At 32.8% G+C, this 15,580-nt stretch overlaps 2 protein-coding genes across 35 annotated transcripts in view; one reads left to right on the forward strand and one right to left on the reverse strand.

The window, feature by feature from the left end:
• LOC141452756 (uncharacterized) overlaps nt 1-15,580 on the forward strand; it is a 47,416-nt gene that overhangs the window by 24,284 nt on the left and 7,552 nt on the right. The window contains exon 2 of the mRNA XM_074125164.1: nt 810-914. Coding sequence (XP_073981265.1) covers nt 810-914 — 105 coding nt within the window. The remainder of the gene's footprint in view (nt 1-809; nt 915-15,580) is intronic.
• The window catches only part of LOC141452757 (uncharacterized), a 119,738-nt gene that overhangs the window by 20,335 nt on the left and 83,823 nt on the right, over nt 1-15,580 (reverse strand). For 17 of the 34 annotated variants that reach the window (XR_012457580.1, XR_012457577.1, XR_012457572.1 and 14 more), the window contains 4 exons: nt 8,854-8,973; nt 5,669-5,793; nt 5,086-5,189; nt 1,659-1,844 (listed from right to left, as the gene is read on the reverse strand). The gene's annotated coding sequence lies outside the window, so the exon portion shown is untranslated. Of the gene's footprint in view, nt 1-1,658; nt 1,845-5,085; nt 5,190-5,668; nt 5,794-6,308; nt 6,391-7,331; nt 8,726-8,853; nt 8,974-9,974; nt 10,128-11,781; nt 11,902-12,901; nt 13,063-15,580 lie in introns of those variants that run through there. The other 17 variants (XR_012457587.1, XR_012457586.1, XR_012457594.1 and 14 more) reach the window with 13 other exon arrangements.

Consider the following 15,580-nt stretch of genomic DNA (forward strand, 5'->3'; position numbering starts at 1 on the left):
CACTTCAAAAGTGTAATTTGAGTTATTACACTTTACTTGGATCATCATTTTGCAAGTAAAGTTGTGTAGAATTTGTTTTTAACATACATTGCAGTCTGATTTTAGTTATTACTAATTATAAGTCATTTTTTTTTCTTTTATTAGTTTATACAACCATATTTAAAAACAATTTATTTCTTTCATAGAAATTAAAAATGCTAAACATTTTTATTTAGTTCTAAGAAATGAAAGATAGCTGCGGGAATTCGCCTTTGGCCACATTTCTTGGGTCGATCTTGCGGGTTCCAGTCCCTCCCAACTGAGGCTCAGAAAAAAAAGTCTAGAATCTCAATCTCTCAGTCTAGAAGGCGAAATTGCTCTGACCAGCCAAAAGAGTAAGAAAGGCCCTTTTTACTTTAGGCTCGCTTATGAAAGCAGTCTTGTACTGGGCAGGGAAGAGTAGTCTGTTATCTCTATATAAGAACCTCCTCATCCATTCCAACCAGCGACTTTGTGACTCTGTGCGTTACTATGCCGCTCAGACTCCCTTGGATCCAGCATTTGACACAATTGAAATACCACTCAATCTATTCACTTTAAAACATCCAATTTTCTCATATGCCAGATCATGAATTTTTTAGACCTTATGTAGATCACAAATTAAATAGTCATTTTACACCTAAATATAAATAACCCAAATTAATATCTTCAGGATCTCTTTTCACATTTCTTTTGGGGTTATACAATTATGGTTAGCGTTTTAGCATTAATTATTACATTTGGGTAATACATTTTAAATTTAATTTCTAATCATTACTGATCTTTTACAGGCAATTGGAGCAGGAAGACTCGTGGCCATTGTCGTCTCGGTGTGTGTCCTCATTATCGTCCTGACAGTAATCATCCGGCGGAAATACAGACAACACTCTGACCAAGTTAGTAAATATCTCATTAGATTTCCACCTATAACTGCCATTTGTAAAATACACCAGAAAAAACTATATTTCTGTTGAGAGGTAAAATTTATTACCATTGACCTTACTCACCCACGCATCCTTAGGCCTTTTCTTTTCACTAAATATGGGCTTCTGTCTAACTTTTTGATCTTTATTCGTTTTCGGTTGATAAAATGTCTATATTGAAAGGGAAAGATATTTCAAATCCACTGGAGTTTTGTTACGGCACATGGTGTTTTGTGTAGTTCGATTTTATGATTATTACTTTTTTTATGTCTTTGGTTAGGGTATAAAATTGAAAAAGGACTCCACTAAGATAGCGCATTCTCTGTTTTGAAGTTGCGCCTTATTTTCACCATAAACTGTATTCATGCGTAATTTCAATCCAACTATTCAGTCCATTACTTGCCCAAATTTTTAAAATATCTAAAAGATACCATCTCTCGCGGCTGTTCAAAATTCACTTGATCCAATGAAACTCCATTAATTATAAAATATACTCTCAACAAGTAATAATAATTCAGTTTACGTTACTTTTGATTCAAGTTAAATCATCAAGAATTTCGGATTTCCTTGAAAGTACGAGATATATATATTTTCTAATTAAAAAATCCATTTTGCAAAAAGTTAAAAGATACGTTACGCAGTTATGAAAACATTATACAGAGTTCGATTATATTTTGTTCATCATATTATCTTAAAAAAGAAAGTTCCAAACATTACCATAATGCCCTCGTTTATTTTCCTGTCACTGACACTTTGCTATATGTCCATCCGTCTTCACAGTTATTGACCAGACAGTGTAGAGATATTAACGTTGACAGTCCAATATTTCACATTATAATTTAAATGGAGCTTTACCTTCAGAGTCTTAGAATTCCTTCTTAACAATAGACAAATTTTCTTATTCTGAAAAAGAAATAATAAACCATTCAAAAAAAATCTTGATCATACTAAATAACAATTACTTAAGTCATAATTTTGATAATTTTGAAGAATTCCTTCAAAAGAAGACTTTAAATCACTTTCGATAAATAAGTGCAACCTTAATAACACCAGAGAAGCTTCAGTTATATATAACGAAGTATCCCGCCAGATTTTAAAATATCTAAAAGCAATAATACTGAATAAATTTTGATCTATTCTTTGTTGTTTCTGATTTAAGATTCGTGAATGAAAAGTAAATAGTTTCAATGGAAAATCTACATGCTTGTATTCTTTAAATTTATGTTCTTCTTGGACCGTAATAAGTTCGAAACGTGATGAAAAAACATAAAAATGCCACTAAAATAACATTAAAATAAATAATAGTATTCCTATTTTTACTGAATTGAAATTAATGACACAACCTCAAGAAATATTCAGGATGTTAGTCGCTGGGTGTACATATTGTTTTTTTTACTTCACAATTTCTTTATCCAAAATTAATTTGCTTAAATTGTCACCTCCACTTAAACAGAAAACTAAACTGTATCGGTCAATAGCAGGCTCTATTACTTTTGCATGCGTCTGGATGTAAATTGAACTACTTATAATAAAGTCGAACTCGAACTGAACGCAGCTTTGTACGAACAGACTCTCTAACGGAAAGAGAATACACTTCCAGGACATTACATAGTTCCTATCGCCAGGAATTAAGAAAACACTAAGGGATGAAAGACATCTAGGCGACAGTCGCAAAGAGAAGGAAGTCAAGAAGAACGAATTTGCACACATCCTTACGTTCTGGAGTCTCCGGAGAACCATGAAGAACAAAGAGAAAACTTTTCCAGTGCAAATTATTCACTTTATCAAACTGGCCAATTTGTTAAATTCCAAATAAATTTTTAATATTCAAAGTGTTCGCATAATAAGGAATTATTGAGTTTTGACTTACCATCGATTCTTCGAACTATTTGTTGTAATTACAACAGCAATTACTTTATTGGTTTATTTTACAGCCATAGGCAAGTAACTATGCAATTAGAATCCAAAAAAACTTACAATCTACAAATAAGTATTCCATTAAATTTTAATTTTGGGTTGGCATTCATTCTACTTGGCCAACTAGATTATCTTTTTCTTTTTTGCAAAAATAAAAAACAAATACTTTTTAAAATCTATTTATTGTTTCGTTTTTATTTTGAGCTGCTTACAAAATCTTTTTTAAACTCGAAAAGAATTAAGCGTATAAAAAATATAATTAGAGATGGTGTGAGACCCCATTGTGATTAGCAAGCGAAGTAATTTGATCGAGATTAAACGGAATTGTAAAAAAGTAGATTGTTCCAGGCTGATCTCTTTTTTTTTGTCAACATTACTCTAAAAATCTACTCTGAGAGGAAATGAAAAAGTTGTTTTTATTGTAACTAATTATTGTGTGAGTGAGATGACAAAGATAAAAGAGCAAGTCAAACACAGATCACACTCTAAGCGCAAACAACATTGTAATTAAAAATAATAAAATAGATTTCATTTTATCTTTTTCAACTTAAAAGTGAGTGCAGATAAATATTATCTGAATGGAATATTAAATTAAATGGTAGTACATAGATCAAATTCAGTGCATGTACAACTTACGTCACTATTATTAAACCTATCCATAACCATTTTGTTTTTTAAAATTAAAAAAAAAAAATCTCAATCTAAAATATTTTACATTTGGGTACTCTCCTGGGACCTGACAGGAAATTTGAGGGAAAATCCCTTAATCGAAAGCAGAAATTTACTGTAGTGAATTTCACTGTTATGATATTTTCTCTTCCTAAAATATTTGGTTGCCTAGCAATACAAACAAAAACAATTTTTTTTTTGTAAACTACTTTATACTATGGGGAGAGATGGTTCTAGTTATATGAGGTGCACTTATTTACAAGAACATAGTTCTTCTCTTCTAACAACTGCTTTTTCACCTCAGCTAGATTATAGGCGCTATAAAGGGTGGAAACTATGCCCCTTATTCTTGGCTAGTGGTAAAACCTGGTTTACGGCAAGAGCGGAAATCTTCTCCTCGCGCAGTTAGATTTGCTTCAGTTTTGCTTCTACAGTTTCAAAAATTTTATATAGACCTTAAAATGATTGGGGTTCAAGACAGCTAGCTGAGGTTTTACGGGTGACTTCCAGATAAATCTGACAACCAAGTACTTGAGCACTAGAATTTTGCGGGAAATCCGTTGAACGATAATGGCAATCACATATTTCTTTTTCTTTTCAGCAATTTTTTCAATAACGAAATCACCAAAGTAATGATATTATGCAACTGTTGATAAAACTGCAACAGACTATTTAGGGAAAAAAAGGGATAGAAAGATGTTTCTAAGATTGGTAGCCGAATAGGAGCTTAGTTTCACATCATAACAGGACTACTCATCGAATTTTAAACTGCTTTGGGGTTGCAGGAAGTCCTGAATGCGTCAGCCAAGTGAAATTGATTAAATTTTATTAAAGAGCGGTTCCACCAAAAAGGCGAAGGAACGCAGGTAATCCAAAATGCCCATTGTTCCCCGCCTTCCTCTCATCTCATAAGAGACACTGGGGCTTCAAGACCAACAAATCCGGATAAAAATTGCCGGATAACAGTACAATAAACTAATAAAGTAGTGACAGGACACTAGGGAGCAAGGCGACTCAATCGCCCAGTGTACTGAATAAACCTAGAAAGTTCGTAAAGATTACCAGGTGCCACAATCTCCGGGAGGGAAACATTTAACCTCCTGAAGAGTGGAATCTACGTTTAGAATAAACGGGACACACCTCTACAACGTGTCGCACAGTTTCATTGGACTCACCAAAGCCAGCACAGATTGACGACTGGCTAAATTCGCATGTACACTCAACACCTGAACTAACGGGAGGATCCAGGACCCGCTGAAGCCAACCACAACCGTTTTAGACAGGCTCAAGAATTTCCTTAGCTTGACGGCAGCCAGCTCGAAATCTCAACCGTTTCCGGGGTTAAGTGAAGTAAATAGCCTTTATCTTCCATTTTGACGGTTTCTCCCATATGGGTAACGATTTTGGCGATAACAATTAAAATAATTCTGACATAGATAGAAGTATTTATAATTCTCTGCAACGACTGTTTAAAGCATGTTGATTGAAACTTTAATTTATTAGGCTGTTTACTGTATTGATATGTACTATATACAAATAAGGGTACGTAATTAATTACCTAGATACGAGTAAACGACAGTGAGGTTAAGTATTGAAGATTTTTTTTTTGCACTCCGCAAAAAATGTAATGCCAGCACATCGTTACTTCACCACGTCCTTTGCCTGAAAATTAGCCTTCTTTGAGTGTGATAAAATAAATAGATCAATACAAATTGCCAGAAAAACCATACGAGATCAGAGTCTAGGAATCTGTACAAGTATCCTACAAAAAGAAATGGCTTGTAAAGCAGAAAGTAGTGCCATTATTGTTCCTATTTTACGAGGGAAGAAAAGAGCTTTCATTATAAGACAAAATTAATGATGTGGAAGGGCAGAATAATCATCCTTAACCCTTCAACCACCGAGCAAGAGGGTGTCCTTAGTACTCTAATCTTCTTTCTCAAGTAATTTCCGTTTTGTTGCTACAATTTATTTCATGACATTCTACGCTATTTGTTTCCAAAGGCATTAAGTTTCCAATAATGGAATATGAAAAAATAATAATTAAATATTTTTTTTAGTAGTACATAAAACTTGTGGTTGACCCTTTGGATCTGAGAAGTACAAGACCTACGTAAAACGATTAAAACTTGAACCCCTACCTCACTATTCTGTTCACTCCAATTTTGTTTATCAAATTTAAATTGTATTTGCAAGAAGCTTTTACAGCTTATTTTCTGGTGATGGTTAGCGTTTATCATAGTTTGGGCGCCGATGACTTGTCTCGCTTAAAACAAAAAATGAAATATTCATGAAATTTTATGGCCCAATATTTTTTTCAGGAATTATTTTGCTTAAAAATCATAATATCCAGATGATATTTTTTGTTTTTACTGGAATTTTGTCTTTCATTTTCCGGACTTATAATACTACTGCATTTAAGAATTAAACGAGCAATACTGTGTGAAAATGCCACTGGAAGAAAAAGATTCTCCTGTAGGCTCAGTAATAATGAAAATCTTCATAAGTTCATCCTGAATCCGAGAGAAAGATAACCCTCAGTTTCCTGCGCACAATATGCATATCTTAAGTAGATGCAGTTAAATGTTTTAATGAAGCAAATTTATATTACCATATTGTGATTACAACTATGTCTTACATTGTAATAAATACGTGTTTGTTTAATTTCTAACATAGTGTATAATGTTTCTATGAAATTGCAGTACATTATTTAAATGTGGAAGTATCAGAGATAACCTGCAGTAGTAAAAGAAAATATTATTTAGCTTGTCCAAAGTTTACCATGTTAGATCTATCGCTCTGCTTCAAATTTGTTAATCCCCAAATTATGAAGAGGTCTCTAAATTTGTAATATCTTGCAAACCTTAAAAAAAGGAACCAACTTTAATAAATTTTAAACGTTATAATAGTTTTAAATATTTGTTAACATCTAGGCATTCGCTTCTGAGTCTCCTTCCAATTCTACCTTCCAGACAATATTCTTTCCTTACATGGGACAAGAGATGCACAAGTTTGTTTTACTCCCCATAAAAAAGAAGTGAAGTTGAGCCTAGACTCGAAACCAGTACTTCCAGGTTGACAGTGTAATGCTAATGTCAATAAGTTCATCGATTCCTTTAAAATTATAAGTACTTTTTTTTTCTGTTTTTGTTAAAAATGATCAATTTATAATCAGCAGCAATCAGTCACTGATGAAAAATCTCATTAATTAAAAAAGTTTTTTTTTTTTGGCGAGAAGAATTGAAGAGAGTAGCAGATCAGGATAGTTTGGCCATTGAATATAGAATTTCCTAAGTAAACAAAAGTAAACCTCCTCCTTATTGTAAACCGACCAATGAAAACAAAATTTATGCTCAATTTTTCTCAAATTATTGAATTCAAGTAATTCTAAAAGTTAGCTGAATAAATCTCTTGTCGATTTCAGGAGTCAATATTTTAAAATACAATTGAAATATTGCATATTCATTTTCTTTACTTCACATATTTTAAAATTCAAATGAAATTTCTAACCGCAAAAGCTCGTTAAAAATTTAAGAAAATGCCGATTAAACTAATAAAAATTGATGCATATTTTTTGCTTTAATTCCCTTGAGACTAATAAACATATAAATTGCTTTCACACAGAAAGAATGTATATAGAACAAACAAACAAAACAAAAACAAAAAATCTACCATACGGTTTGAAACAAGTGGATTTGTCCAAACTATTTTGGATTAACTAGGTTAAGAACATTGTTAGATGTTGACTATCCAGCCAAATGGGAGTAAAAATTCTTCAGTGCGAATGTGTATATGTATTCTTACCCATAATGCACTTCCTGCAACGCCGAGTCAGTCTAATGCTCTTCAAGGTGCATCCTTAAGTGAACGCAAATATCATCGTGGCAGGCCTCAGAAATTTGGACCGTTGACTCTTTGGGCTTTCCATCTTTTTTTTTTCTTTTTCTTCCGCCTACTGTAAGTCTTCAAAATACGTACACTTCCAACTTCTTCATTGGCAGAGACGATCGAAACAAATGCTGTGGCCAGAACTATTTTTTTTGTATGTATATATATAATCGAAATGCTTTGAGAGAAATTTGTTCTCGGAAGTCTGGAATTAATAATTATTTTGTATGTATGTTACGTTATTCTTATATGTATGCAAACAAGTAGGAGATTGGTTTTTGGAGAAAAAAAAGGTGCGATAATTCCCAAAGAAAGCTAAATCCTTACAAAGAGTTATTGTTGACGTCAGTAGAATAAATCTGAAATGTGAGAAGTTTATCAAACTAGCTCCTTTCACATCTAAAATGCGGCCGAGCCTTTTGCACTGTGGACATTTATTGTAAGTTCGACTTAGTGGACCAGTGGTCGGCTTAAGTTCATGTTAGCGACCCTTTTAAAGGAAACAGCCAGTGGGGAGTGTATGCACACATCCATAATAAACATGGGTATTGAGTAACTGAGGCTCCTACTGCCCGAACAATGTTTAGAACTCGGCTTTCAACTCTAACCACCAACTTATGATAATATATCCTCCTGTTTCCATTCTTCTCTTTTATTCTCCTCATCATTTTATCTCAGTTTTGCACTCTTGTACTTCTTCTAGCTCCTGAAATCCTGCCTGCCTCTTTGCCGTGCTTTATTTATCACTGAATAATCTATATAAAATGAAGAACGTATAAGTAGTATTGACTTTTATAAAATGTCATTAACAAAACTGCACATTTCCTTCCGCGTTTATTGGAATAAATAAGCGTAATCTTTAAATACGAACAAGAGCATTATTTTTAATTTATCCTTTTTTCTACCACATTTCGTTTCTAACTTTCATTTTAAAAGTTATTAAAATGAAATCGAAGTACCAATTGGATGTTTCGCCGTCGTTGCACTAAACGTTGGAATACAATAGTTAGTTGAGGCCAAGAAATAATTTTCCTGATTACTGATTCTATATTTAAAAAAAATAAATTATTTTGAATTCAATACTATACATGTTTAGTAACAGTGCATACCAATAGTTGGTTTTTTCCAGCCCTCATAAAAAATAATGGTTAATGTGCAAAAAAAGACTATAAAAACAATAAATAAACGATACCATACATGTTTAGTGAATAAAAGATGCTGAAGAAGGTAGCGCGACATAACTGGCTCCCCGTGAGTCACAGAGCCGCCCGAATTCAACATTTACTGAAGAAAAGTTTCAGATGAACCTGCTAAATACCCATAATGCTTCAGACAAAAGTTACAAATTTGTATGAATGCATTGGGGTACAAAATTAAACGGAAATCATAGAAGCCGTTCTTGAGAAGTTTGCAAGAAAAAGAGAGAGAAAAATAATACCTTTCTGATAACTGACATTTCCGAATGACCGATTTTGTCCACAATCTTGAAGTTGCACCCGCTGCTGGCACCTAGTCGGAAACAGTCTCAACATCTGAACGGTTGTTAGAAGTAAAACTGCTGAAAAAAAACAAGCTTTACTCAACTAAATGCAATTTATACAAATAAAATAAAGTAATTAAAAAGTAGATTAACTTAGTGAACGAGTCACAACCAACACAATCCTTTTGATAACGTCGCAAATGGCTGACTTTGAAGTCTGCCACAGTATGTGTTAATTCTGAAAAACAAATTCTAGATTCTACTTCTAATGTTGATATAAAAACGCCTTTAGCTAAAAAGACTTTTACTTTAAATCCAGAAGTTTTCAAATGTTTCTCAGTAAAATGTTTTACTGTACACTAAAGAAATCTATTTAGCGATCGATTGAAACGTGTACATAGTGAAATTTAAATCCATTTATAAATGCAAGTCAATTCCTGGAACTTTTCTTGGTACACTACAACTCTTGATAACTAGATATACATTTATTTGTCCTTATTGAAAGCTAGTTGCATTTTACTAACGTGAATTTGATTTTTATATGTACCTTACGTATGTCAAAATTATAAGGTACTAATAACTTTAAAATGTGATGTATAAAATTTAATCTAATAATTTAATGAGTAGACTCATTCGTAACAAATTTTAACTGATTATCAAAGTGGTTTTAGCGGTTCAACTGATCAGAGTTTTATCGTAAGGCATGTCCTCGAAAAATGGTTTGAACAAAATACGGACATACTTTACAATAAAATAAACTTTAAGGAAAGCATTTGATCGGGTTGATAGAGCTCAACTTTTTACTTCCTTAAAGGAATTCAATTTTTTAAATTTAATAAAAATGATAATGTTCCGAACAAAAGCCAGTGTGTTCAATGGAAAGAAAAATTTATACCAATTCTGGTGTGAGGAAGGGAGAATGCCCTTGGAATGGAAACAATTTAAACTGATCCTGCATAAAGCCATTTTCTGGCAGAAAGAAAGTTTGACAAGCCGGTCATATCAGATTTTCGCTAATGCTGATGACATCGCTATTTTGGGAAGAGAAAAAAAAAAAATTAAAAGAAGCGTTTACTGACCCTCAGGGAGAAATCATGGATATTGGGCTGGCAATTAGAAGTCGAAGACCAAGTACATGGTGGTATCAATATCCAAATCTAGGAGAAGTCCGCATAATTTGGTCATGAATAATTATACTTTTGGGGCCGTCGAATGTTTCGTATACCTTGGAGCTGAAATAAATAGCGAAAACAAGATTAGTGACGAGATACAAGAAAAAAATAATGGCTGGTAACAAGGCATATTGAGGCCTCTAAAAGTTGTCCAAATCAACTCCTTTAACAAGATTGACCAAAATGAAGTTGTACGATACCCTATTCTGATCGGCAGTTTTCTTCTATTCAGAAACATGAACTCTCCAATTAGTAGACCAGAAGTTTTTGAGAATCTTCGAGAGAAGGATAATAAGGAAAAGCATGTACGCAAGGTCCTTGGCGGATTAGGTTCAACCGAGAACTGAACGACCAGATAGGTCATGAAGATATAGTGTGTTTCATTAAATCAAAAAGATTCTAAGGAGAAGCTGTCGCTTCCTTCATTACAGCGGGCATGCCCTTTAAAGTTTTTAGTAAAAACTCTGCTTCAAAAAAATTTAATTAAACATAATTTGCGATAAGAGGTACTTATGTGTTTACAATAAATATTTATTATTATTGTAAGCACCAATTATGTTCTGGGTTTTAAATATTAGTTCAGTTTTGTGATGTGGTAGATATGGCTTTCATTCAACAAATTACGAGCCCTATTAAGAGCTTCTTCTTAATTGATGAATTCCAACATTCACTGATATTCAAGTTTTTGCAAAACAAGCATGACTACTTTTCTATCTTTTCCAACCATATTGTTTTGCGACTGCCTGACCTCTGTTACTCTTTTTAATCGATCTTTATTTCTTTATCTATTTAGTTTAAGCTAAGATAAAGCTTATTCCATTCCCTGAAATGAATGTTCCTCATTAAATGAAAAAAGACTCATAATTTTTTTAATATTTTTCTGCAAAGTGCAACGCTGCTGAAAGGAGATCAAAGCACAACTTCGATCAATTTCCAGACTGCTTGCGCTTCTCCTAAACTGTGGTATCTCTCTTATAAGGGGCAAGCAAGGCACCAGACCCACACAAGATTCTTTTAACTACCGCCTACAGGCCTTTCTATAGTATTCCTTTATTTGAACACTACTTTAACAAATTGATGAAATTATTTCCAGCCATATAAGTATTTTTAGATCCATTTTTTTTTTACAGTGGTTCCATTTTCTTTTCCTAGGAAGCTCTTTGTTTGTTGTAAAAGTTTCTGAGTGATAGAAATGTGTTATCACCGGCTAGCATAATAGAATTCAGCCGGTCCTATAATATAGCGAATGCCTGTGGAATCAATACTTGGCTTGCCGTGCAAGCAGGACACACTCCTCCACAGTTATTAACTTGTGCCACCTCGATTAGATCAAATATGAGTAAGGATTCTCTAAATAACTGGCAATCTTAAAGTTGTAATAATCAAATTAAGTAAGGCCTCTTATTAATTTAATATCGTACCTCGCAGATAGTTGGTAGTAGACAATATTAATTATATCCTTCCTTGATGGTATTTCCCCAAATGTACGCATTTTGCTTAGTTTAATTTAAATATTAAGATTTAGGTTTAATGAGGAAATAGCAGCTGAGTGTTGAGTGAGGCTACTGGCCGAATTTTCTTCATACTAATGGTAAACTTGCAAGAGACTTCATGTTCGTAAACTTGGCTGCTGTGTTTAAGACTGCTTCTTTAGGGCCTTACCTCTATTAAGTTTTCTTGATATATTAAAACTTAATACTAAATTCTTAATTACCATAAAAAACTTCTTGAAGATATTTGAAATCTTCTTAAACAGCTTTGAAGTTTCATTTATATTTCACATTGATTCCTTACTCAAATCATATCCTGATTTCAGTTCATCTTACTTGGCAATCTGTAATTATTTTATTTATTTAGGTATAAAGCTTGATTTGTTTTTATTATTGTTACAACTATCAAACACTATATTCTTTTGCACAATTATTTATTCGTATATGTGGATTTTTGAGAGTTGGATGAAAAGAATATGAAATAATTTTTCATTTTTAAAAACATTATTTCAAACAGGATACTACAGAATAACTTTCTGAATAAGACTGTTTCTAAGAATAGGTTTCCACACAAAGCTAATTTGCAATTCATTAACGCTACTGAAATCACAAGATAATGGAAATAAGCCGTTTTATCTTGTCAGAGCTGTAATTTTCTTAATTAAGGCTATAGTCTAATACAATACATAAACTAGGCAAATATATTTTTTGTAAGGAAATGCTTTCTACCTCAATATCCATATATTCCAGAATTAAGAAATGGAAACGAGTGTCTTCTACAGGTAACTGGAAAAAAGCTACAATTGTGGAGTCAAATGCTATCACCTAGCTGAGGTTAATTCGCACTTTTAGAAGGAACTTAAAAATGTTTATTTATAAGAAAATACTTGTGTCTATCCAGCAAAAGAGGGACCCTGTTTGAAAAGATTAATGGAACAGAAAGGTATAGAATTTTGGATTCTTCTGTCTCAATAAATGTCCCAACTGTAAGATCCAATCACCAGCTTGGCCAGCTTTTTAGGCTAAACTTCTCGAGTGCAAGACAACATTCTTTCCAGGAAACACACCATAGGGTACCTGTTAATGTTATATTTGAGTAGCATGAGGTATCAAAGCAGTAAATCTTCAACACTACTCCCACTTACTTCAGACTATCAATAAGCTGTTAATTTAATTTAAACGCTTGTAAAGAGAATCGCCACGAGAAATCTCTCGTGTAAATTTGTTCATTAATCTTATTCCAGCTAAAACGCTTCCAAACGATGTTTCACTGTTCTCTTCATTGGATCAAAAATTAAAAATAAAAAAATTGTTTTATATTTAACTTAATACAACATCTGAGATCATTGCCAATAGAAACCTTTTTAGTGTCCAGCCGGTTTTCGGACTAATAATACTGGCTATCACCGAGCTGTAAGAGTCTACTAGGAACAGGAAATTCAAGGCATCCCGCAATTCTCGAGCCTGGGACCTCCACTTAGGAAGTCCAAGGATAATTTCTGAAACTAATATTTAAATATAAATATTATAATTAAAAATTATTATTAATTGATAAATGCTTTGATTTAAATGAGTTTTACCATAAATATCAGGAAATGTTCATTAGTTTGTAGTGAATGTACAGTCTTAAGTTTTGTTTAAACGTATTTATACACCCAAAAGAATGGGAGTTGTTTTAGTATTAGATATATGGCGCTCACCATTCTCAGTTTGTTTGTGTTGCGAATAGTTTGCGAGAACAATTTGCCAATGTGTGTTAGTATTTGTTTACGAGTAGAAACAATGACAACACTATATTACTCTGTACAAGTGTGTATCAGTAGAGTAGTATCTACTGTTTTGTACATGTCTCTCCGGTATGGTACATTACGGCTGCGGATGAAACCGTATAAAGTTGCTAGCGGGCTATAGATTTATACTAGTGAGTTCCGCTAGCTGAACATTTTAAACTACTCAGCGTGAAGTGTGACTATGTGAGTAGTGGAAGGGATATTGCTTTTGAATCTTATTACTCTTAACTAGAGCAACAGACTGGAGCAATAGCTCCATTCAGAACGCTTCACCTTCAAGGTAGGATGTTCTTGACACATGTTAACTTTACGACTTTAACTCTATCCGAATCAGTAGTTACATAAAAATAAAATTATATCACATGCTCTTAAACCGCATCATTTCCAAGAAAAATTCACATTCAAGTCAATACCCCAATAAGATAATCCAGTGGTCAAATAAAATTCTGTTTTCTGTTTTAAAATTACAGAAACTTGTTTTTTGTTTTGTTTTTTTTTTGTCTGAATTAACCCTCAAACCACAAGTTCGTGACTGTAACACCCCATGAGATCCATTTTAAAATGTAAAAAGGTAATTTATAGGCCTCGATATCTTGCACACCTATTAGTTTAAGATTCATCATTTTGAACGTTCCGTTACTTCTCTTCTGACGTAAAGATAACCTATTCCAGCTTAAAGTAAGCAATGTTAGCTAGGGATCAGTTTAATCCTGTCAAATAGATTTTGTTTGTTTTACTTTTTACTTTGTATGGCTTTTTGTAAAACTGTTCACTCTATTGTAGAAATATTAAGAGAATTCAAGCGTCAAAAAGCTGAGAATAAGACCACCACCAGCGAACTCGAACTCATCTAATGACATTTAATATCAGGCCGCATGTGTTGGACTCTGAGAACAGCTTTCCCGGCAATTTTTTTGGCGACAAAATTCACTAAGGATGGTGAACTTCACCTCTGCAAAGAAACAAACACAAGTGCCCTCCAATCCTAGGGTGCCTATCAAAAGTGTGGTAATTCCTCTGCCAAAACTAAGGCAAAAGCAAAAAATGTAACCTCAGAAATAGGCATGTTAAGTTTACTAATTACCAACAAAATGATTAAAATAAATAAATAAATAATTGATCCTACGTACAAATCAATGCATCAAACAGAAACATCCAAATTAAAAAAAAAAAAAAAAATCAGAGAATTGCTACCCTTTCTAACCCCACAGAAATGAAAACCCTTTTAAGTATCTTTCACACAATCAAAAATTCTTGTCTGAATTATACTGGCAGTTTCTATTAGGCTTCCTTTACTTTAACAGCTTATTAATAAAGTACAAAAATTTTTTTTTTTTAATATATAATTTTTTAAATAACAGGAATTAGACAAACTAATCCCACCCTATAGTTTGTAAAACTTAATTTTTATCTTGTAATTTTTGAAACATAATTTGAAAGTTGTGTTAAGTCCAACCATTCACCATGTCCAAACTAAATGGTTACTGCATTAACTTTGCATAGGCTGTGATTATGATTGTATGAGTTTGTGTGTTGTTGAAGTTCAGATCTCCATGGAAACGCGGAGATCCTAGATGAACTACCCTTAAGGGATAATTAAATTTCCTAATGATTACAAGACCTTGTAATTTCATTCTATTCACTATTCAATGATTAAGTCCTCATTTAATATTTTTTTAAATTTATAAACATTCATTTTCCTCACAAAATTAAAAAGTAAAGCTTATTGAAAAATTAGAGAAGTACAAGTTTTTCAAAAGATTAAGAAATAATTTCATATATTCATATTCAACCTACGGGTCACGCTAGATTTTACTCGTACTGTAACATCAGGTGCAAGATGTTCCTCATTTCTTGAGATATCTGATTACATTCTAATTTTGTTTTGTTATCTCATTTCGAAACGAGGTTTCGATGGTTCTTTCTCTTTTTGTTTTCTTTAGTTGAAAAGTAATTTTATAAATTTACATTGATTTGAACATCCAAAGAGTGTACCCACTTGCTGTGTAATATTAAAAGAAGATAAAAAATAACTATATATTATGTTTTTGACATTGTTTCAAAGGAATGACTCTATAAAGCGACCGAAGACCAGGATCAACACAAAGAGGATATTAAATAAGATCCAAATACGCATCAAAGTGGGATGTGAGTTGCTTGGAGAACATTAAAAATTGCTAGAAGTCATGCCAATTAGTAAAAAATTAGGAGAGTAAATGGACCGCAAGATGTT

Source organism: Rhodnius prolixus, unplaced genomic scaffold (genome assembly GCF_049639745.1).
Source record: "Rhodnius prolixus isolate KJV_2025 unplaced genomic scaffold, Rpr scaffold_3, whole genome shotgun sequence".
Lineage (NCBI taxonomy): Eukaryota > Metazoa > Arthropoda > Insecta > Hemiptera > Reduviidae > Rhodnius > Rhodnius prolixus.